This window comes from Pseudonaja textilis, chromosome 1 (assembly GCF_049901715.1).
Source record: "Pseudonaja textilis isolate UNSWEBS1 chromosome 1, rPseTex1.2, whole genome shotgun sequence".
Taxonomy (NCBI): domain Eukaryota; kingdom Metazoa; phylum Chordata; class Lepidosauria; order Squamata; family Elapidae; genus Pseudonaja; species Pseudonaja textilis.
The window spans coordinates 332,727,348-332,734,875 of record NC_141990.1 but is presented as its reverse complement, the minus strand read 5'-3'; the positions used below and the strand labels follow the sequence as shown (position 1 = coordinate 332,734,875).

At 63.6% G+C, this 7,528-nt stretch overlaps 1 protein-coding gene across 1 annotated transcript; it reads left to right on the top strand.

The window, feature by feature from the left end:
- The first annotated feature begins 22 nt into the window (after positions 1-22).
- On the top strand, positions 23-7,290 carry LMNB2 (lamin B2). Its single transcript, XM_026722519.2, is given in 13 exon segments — positions 23-407; positions 508-644; positions 1,180-1,336; positions 1,889-2,014; positions 2,121-2,291; positions 2,384-2,509; positions 2,678-2,898; positions 3,029-3,290; positions 3,388-3,495; positions 3,712-3,831; positions 4,185-4,238; positions 4,241-4,297; positions 4,500-7,290. Coding segments are annotated over 13 exon segments (1,806 nt in total). The 5' UTR covers positions 23-182; the 3' UTR covers positions 4,542-7,290.
- The last annotated feature ends 238 nt before the right edge of the window (positions 7,291-7,528 follow it).

Here is a 7,528-nt window from a genome sequence, read left to right as displayed (position 1 = left end):
CCAAGATGGCGGGCACACGCCGCACTACATCCCCCGGCAGGCGCCGCGCGGCCTCCGATTGGCCACGCTCCGTCTCCCGAGGTGCCCCGCGAGGGGCGTCGCCTTCGGCCGTCGGTTGGCGCGCGCCGCCATTTTGTGGGATTGAATGACCCGCCGCCCGCCCGGCGGCCTCCGCTCGCGCCATGTCCGCCGCCGCCGCCGCCGCCGCCGCCCCCCCGGCCCCCCCGGCCGGCCCCCCCGCCACGCCCCTCTCCCCCGCGCGGCTCTCGCGGCTGCAGGAGAAGGAGGAGCTGCGGCAGCTCAACGACCGCCTGGCCCACTACATCGAGCGGGTGCGCGCCCTGGAGCTGGAAAACGACCGGCTGCTGCTGCGCGTCTCCGAGAAGGAGGAGGTGGTCACGCGCGAGGTGGGTCGCGGGGGGGCGAGGGGGCGTGGGGGAGGGAGGGAGGGGAGGGCCCGTCACGGCGTGTCTCGCTCTCTCTGTCTCGGTCTCTCTCGGCCGGCAGGTGACGGGCATCAAGGCGCTGTACGAGGCGGAGCTGGGCGACACCCGGCGGGCCCTGGACGAGACGGCCCGGGAACGGGCCAGGCTCCAGATCGAGGCCGGGAAGCTGCGGGCCGAGTTCGAGGAGCTGCGGCGGAGGTGGGCCCGGGGGGCGGGGGGAGCTGGAGGGGAGGAGGAAGCGCTCGCCCCGCCCCGCCCCGCTTGTTCCTGCCCCCGGGAGGGGGAAGGGGAGGGTCGGTGGGGGGGAGGTCGGCGGGCAGCCTCACTTGGGGCGGAAGGTCCGGTTTGTGATGATGATGCTGGTGATGCTGGTGATGCTGCTATAGTCTCTTGCTAAGTTTGCCTGAAGCTTCCAGTGGGAAGGAATGAATCCCGCGCCGGTTCCACTTGTTCGCTTTAATCAGATTGCCTAATATTTGAAAGTTGGTTCTGGCGCTTCCCAGTTCAGCCCCTCAGGGAGCCGCTTGCCCCTGTCCTTTGTGTAAACTCCTGCCCCCCCGCACTGTTTCTGCCCCCCAGAGCTGCTTTCATGTGGGCCTCCCGCTTCCTCGGCCCCGGGGACCGGCTGGCCTGAGCTGAGAGGGGCCAGAAGCAGGCGGGGGTGGGCCTGGGGGCTGCCCCACCTGCCTTCTCCCTCAGCTGGGCAATCTCGGTGCTGCTTCTCTCCTCTCAGCTATAAAAAGAAGGACGGGGAGTGGTCCACCTCGCAGGGCCGCATCAAGGAGCTGGAGGTGCTCTTCCACCGGAGCGAGGCGGAGCTCACGGCCACTCTGAGTGAGAAGCAGAGCCTGGAGGCTGAGCTGGCGGACACCCGGGCCCAGCTGGCAAAGGTACAGGCGTGGCGAGCGGTTGGGAGAAGCCCTTGTAGCGGTCCTCCAGCAGCCGGGAGAGGGACCGGAATGGCCTCTGTCGCCTGGCTGCTTTCCACACACAACTGCCCCCCCCCCGTGCCGAGGGAGCCTGGGCAGCAGCAAGCGTTTGGGGGGAAGCGGTGGCTTCGACGAATGAGGTGGCACTCGGGTGTGAGTTCACGTGGCTGGAAGTCACACAGGAGTCTTTGTGACGGGTTCCTGCCAGCCTGGATTGCAGAAAGAACGGGACCGAGAGGGGCGGGTTATCCTTCTGAATAGAGGCCTCTGAGGAGTGCCTGGGGTGGCTGTCTAGCCAGATACCTGGTGCATCCTGCGGGGGAGGGGGAGAGGCTCGGACAGGCCGAAGAAAGGTGCCTCCTCGGTGGGTCTGCAGTTACGGGTTGCTGGAGATGCTCCCCCTGGCGACCGGATGTGGGTGGGGGTCTCTCCTGCCCGCCCAAGGGGGCAGCGCCCCACTCGGAGGCTCTGGAAGGCCGGCCGGCTGAGGGCTCCTGTCCGGCCTTTCCCCAGTCGGAGGACGCCCACGCGGTGGCCAAGAAGCAGCTGGAGAAGGAGACCCTCCTGCGGGTGGACCTGGAGAACCGCTACCAGAGCCTGCAAGAGGAGCTGGACTTCAGGAAGAGCATCTTCGAGGAGGTGGGCAGCCCCCGGGGCGAGGGGGAGGGAGGGCTTGGGCCTCCCGTACAGGAGGGGGCCCAAGCAGGCCTGGGGGGGGGGGCTGACCCGCGGCCCCTCCCCTCAGGAGGTCAGGGAGACGCAGAAGTGGAACGAGCGCCACCTGGTGGAGGTGGACAGCAGCTGCCAGAAGGAGTACGAGTCGAAGGTGGCCCAGGCCCTGGAGGAGCTGCGCAGGCAGCACGACCACCAGGTGCAGCTCTACAAGGTGGAGTTGGAGCAGACCTATCAGGCCAAGGTGAGGGGCGGGAAGCAGGCCGGCCTTGTCCTGGGGGGCCCCTCCCCTCCCCCCACAGGGAGGCCCACCAACAGCGGGTGCCCTTTTCTCAGCTGGAGAACGCCAAGCTCTGCTCGGATCAGAATGAACGGGCGGCCAGCGCCGCTCGGGAGGAGCTGAACGAGGCCCGCATGCGGATCGAAGCCCTCAGCTACCAGCTCTCGGGGCTGCAGAAGCAGGTGAGGCGGCTGGGCCGGTTCTGGCCGGGGGTGGGGAGGGGGGCCCTCCAATCTGCGGGACCTGCTTTGGGTGGCTCCTCCAGAAGGACGGGGTTGCCTCTGGCGGCCAGGGTGCCCGGGAGAAGGAAAGCCGGGGAGACCCTGACGGCCCCCTCCCACGCCCCTCAGGTGAGCACGGCGGAGGAGCGGATGCGCGACCTGGAGGAGCTGATGGCCGGGGAGCAGGAGAAACTGCGGAAGATGCTGGACGCCAAAGAGCGGGAGATGACGGACATGCGGGAGCAGCTGCAGCAACAGCTGATGGAGTACCAGGAGCTGCTGGACGTCAAGCTGGCTCTGGACATGGAGATCAGCGCCTACCGGAAGCTGCTGGAAGGGGAAGAGGAGAGGTATGAGCCTCCCCGGGCCCCTCCCGGCCGCGCAGGCCCAGGGAAGGCCGCCAGAAGCGGGGGTGGGGCGAGGGCCCCCTCCGCGGCCGTGGCTCTGCCGCCCCCCAGCCGCCTCTTGCTTCCCCGCCAGGCTCAAGCTCTCCCCCAGCCCTCCGTCCCGCATCACGGTCTCCCGGGCCACCTCCTCCAGCGCCTCGGGCGCCCGCTCTTTGCGGGGCAAGCGGAAGCGGGCGGAGGCCGAGGAGCTGCCCGGGCAGGTGCCCGGCGGGATCGCCCGTGGAGGGGGCAGCGGTCTCCGGGTCAGCCAGCAGGCCTCGGCCAAGGGCAGCGTCAGCATCGAGGGGGCAGACCCCGAGGGGAAGTTTGTTCAGCTGAAGAACCATTCTGACAAGGTAGGACCCCCCCCCCGAACCCACCCGGGGACGGTCCCACCGGGCTGCCCAGGGCTCCGGTCCTGGGGCAGGGGCTGAGCCCTCCTGTCTCCCACAGGACCAGTCGCTCGGGAACTGGAGGCTGAAGAGGAAGACTGGGGAGGGAGAGGAGATTGCGTACAAGTTCACTCCCAAGTACGTTCTCCGGGCTGGGCAGACGGTGACGGTAAGTCCTGGAGCGTCCCGCCCTGCCCTGTGTCCGAAGGCCGCCTCCCGGTGGTCAGGCCTGGCCTTTTCTAGCCCCTCAACTCTTTGGGGATTGCGGTTCTACTCCTACGCGCCACCCCACCCCCCCAGCTCCCAATGCCAAGAGGGTGCCCAGTGCTGGCCTGGCTGGGGTGGGCAAGACCTGGGCAAGGGCCAAGCCTGTTTGTCTTCCTAGATCTGGGCCTCTGAGGCTGGGGTGGCACACAGCCCCCCCTCGGTGCTGGTCTGGAAGAACCAGGGCAGCTGGGGTAGCGGGGACCACATCCACACCTGCCTGGTCAACGCTGAGGGAGAGGTAGGCCGGGCAAGGGGCACGGGGGGGGCACGGGGGGGCAGGCCAAGGAAGGAGGTGCGCAGGATCCACTGCCAGGCGCCCGATCCCAGGGGAAGCTGGTCCGATCTGCACTGGGAGGGTATGGCTCCCCACACACGCACACACCGCGTTGCTTGTGCTAGCAGGAAGAGACTGGCCTGTTCAGGGGAGGGGGCTTGAGGGGCGGGGCTGGCTGAAAAGACCCCTCCCTCCCCTCCCCCAGTGTGTGTATGTGGGGTGGGGGGGGTGTTGTCCTCGTCTTGCGTCCCTGGCCTTAATTGCCCTCATCCTGAGGCTTCTCCTTTGGGCGGTGACCTTCCTCCTCTCCCTGCTAGGAGGTGGCCGTGCGGAGCCTGACCCAGCTGGCAACGGGGCTGCAGGAAAACGGGAGGAGGAGGAGGAGGAGGAGGAGGCTGAGTTTGGGGAGGAAGATCTCTTCCACCAGCAGGTAAGCACCGGAGCGGCTTCTCCCCAGCCCGCTCCCTCCCCTCTCCCCTCGGCTGAGGGAAGCCGCTCACCTGTGGGGCAGCGGGGGTGGGGGTGGGGGCAGGCTGAGCCACCGCTGGGCAGAAGGGAGGGGCCCCCTCCTGTCTGGTCCTCAGGGCCGCCCCCAGCCCGCTCTCTTCACGCTGCCTTTCCTCTCCTCCCAGGGGGACCCCAGGACCACCTCCAGAGGATGCGCCCTCATGTGAAAGGAAGAGCCCTTCACCTGCCCCCCGTCCCCCCTCGCCCCCCCGCTTCCCCTTTGGCCTGCATTTCTGGGAAACTCTGGTTTAAGGCTCCTGTGGCGGAACGGAGTTTTAAAGAGCAGGCGGCTGCCCAGGTTGCCTCCGGTGCTCCTGCCGCTGCTTTTTAGCCCCGAGCCAGAGTGGGGGGCCGGGGGGGCTGGATTCCACCTTGGAAGAAGAGCAATTCCGAACTCTGGGCTTCCTGGATCCGGACCCCTTGGCCCCTTGGGGCCAGGCCGAACAAAGCGCAGAGCGAGAAGCGGCGGCAGCAGCAGCAGGGAGGGACCGGCTGGACTCTGGCCCAGGGGGTGGGGGTGGGGGGAGTGGGGGACGTGGTGGGGCCTGAACGTCTCCGACCGGCCTGGGACCGGGTGAGCCAGAGCTGTGGCAGGGGGGTGGATGCCCTCCAAGACGGGCAGCAAAGGGCCACTTGAAGGGACCCGCCTGGCCGCCTGGAGGAATCCGCAGGGGCTCCGGCATGAAACGCGCCGGCCCGCCAAGCGCTGGGCGGCTTCCCCTCCGGAACTGGGCCTGGCCTTCCTTAGAGGGGCCGGGAAGGAAAGAACCACGACCGGAGCTGGTCATTGGCTGACAGATCGTCAAAATCCGACCTTGCCGGTTTTTGTCGGAGGGGATGAACGCTGGAGCGGCTGTTCCGGGTGGGGTTCCCGGCCCTCGGGGTGAACCCGTCCCAACTTTGGTCAGCTCACGTCTGTGTGTAGCTCTGATCTTCCCCTTCGAACACTCGCCTTGAAACACGCTGGCTTGGTTCTTCGTTTTATTTTATTTTATTTTGAAAGAAGACAAATTTGAATGGGGAAAAAAAAAAAAAAGTCTTGAGTATTTCAGCGAGCGACATTCCCGAGGGTCGGTCGCCAGTCCATCCCCTCCGCCAGCCTCTGCCCTTGGTCACCTTGGCCCCGCTGTCCTGAGGACCGGACTTGCCTTCCTGATGGGGCCCCCCGGGCAGGCCGGCTGCCCTTGAGGGTCTCGCTCGCTCTGAAATCGAAGAGTGGGAGGGCCCCCAAATTCATAGAGCTCAAGGGGGGGCGTCTGACCCAAGTCCCCTCACTACTTCAGTGGCCTTTCTGCGGCTTTAGCTCCAGTGCGAGGGTCAGTTTGGCAGCAGTAAGGGGTGATGTCAAAGGAAATATTTTACACGGGAATAAAACAGCAATCCTGTAGCTGGATTGTGACTAGGAAATCAAATGTAACAGAAATAATGTTTATAAGCAGCAAACATAACAGAGACGTTTCCGTGCTGCGCAATGTGTTAATAGCCAATGTGAATTAATGTGAAAGTGTTTTAGATGTAGAATCTGTGAGCCTCTTTCTGTGGAGCCTCGAGTGTCACAGCTCAGAAAAGGGGGCTTGATAAGGGATCAGGTTGCAGGAATTCTTCTCTATTCTCTCTCTCTCACACACACACAAATAATAATACTAATCTGCTTGGGAGGGAGGCAGGAGGGGCCACAGCCACGCTTCCTGTGGCTCAGAATGAGGAGGGGAGCAGATGGGGTGGGGCGGGGGCTTGGCTGCAGACCCTCTGGCTTCCCAGTGCATCACCTGCTGCCACCCAAGCCTTTCAGTGGGGCTGCCCTCCCCCTTACTGGCCTTCCAACCCAGAGGAGAGGCTGGGTGGGTCACCCGTTGACCCAAGAGGCTTCTAGAGGGGGGGGGGAGTTGGAAGGGCACCCTCTCCCATCGGCCGGCCTGCCTGCCTTCACCCACACAGGTGTGCGCATCTGCGCCTCTTCCTCACAGTTTGTGAGGGCTAATAGTGGAGATGCATCACGGAGGTGCAGATTCTTTTTTGGGGGGGGGCATATTTGGACCGCCTTGGTCTTCCCTGGGCGGGGGGGGGGTGTTTTTGCGATGCTCCCTGGAATTGCTGCCAGGGCTGTGTGTGTGTGTTGCAACCAGGGTTAGCTGGGAGATCCATTTAGCACCTGACCAGCATTTGGTTGTGAGGTGGTTTGGTTGGTTGTTCTGGGAATGCTTCTTGCTTTACACGCTATACAAAATGTGACTTTTAAAATATATTTTAAGTCCATGTTTACACATAGTTATTGATAAATCTTAACACTAGGGTTAAATACTAGGTTTAGTAAATTGTGAAAATCATTACAGAACACTGGATATTGGAGCCCCCTCAGTTTTATCCCTTGGCAGCTACAGCTTTACTCAGCAAATCCTCTAGCCGGATGGCCAGTATGGGCCCCGTGAATAGTAAGGGGGGAGAAGGGGAAGGCCTAGCTCCTCCAACCTTTTCCCTTTCTCTCCACTGCCCTGAGCCTGCCCCCCCCACCCCCGTACCCTCCCCCCCATGGGGGGGCCACTTTCCCTGCAAGGGGGGTGCTGGGGGCCCTTGGCCAGCCCTGCAGGCTCACACTACGTTTTGCAAGCAATGGGCACTGACTGGATACAAAACCCATTTCCTTATTATTAGAAGTCTATTTTTATAGCGGTGTGACTTTTTTTTTTAACTGGGGAGTTTTGTTTCCCAAAATGGGACCGGCTGAAAGGATCCTTTCATTGGGGGCGCAGCGTTCATGTTGGCCGGTGCATCATGTCCGTGGGGGGAATGACGTCAGTGCTCGTGTTTTTGTGTTCTTATGGATATGCATGCTCTGTCTTTCAGCAGTTTATACATTTTTTGGACTGGAAACATTTTGTACAACGCTTAAATAAAGGTTTTACGTTTTTACCTGAACTCTTGTGGCAAATTGTGAACAGGCGAGAGTGCCTGTCACTCCAAAGGATTCCGGGAGGGGTGAGTGGAGTCTGCTTTTCTCCTGCGCTGCGGTGAGAGGATCCTGCGCAGCCCGCCCCCCCCTCCCTTTATTGGTCCATCCCAGCCGGGGGGGGGCGATCACCCCAAGTGGATGGCGTCTCTGGGTAGGTCGAGTCTGCATGGAGCCTACAGAAGCCGCCCCAGAGCAGTTCCGGGC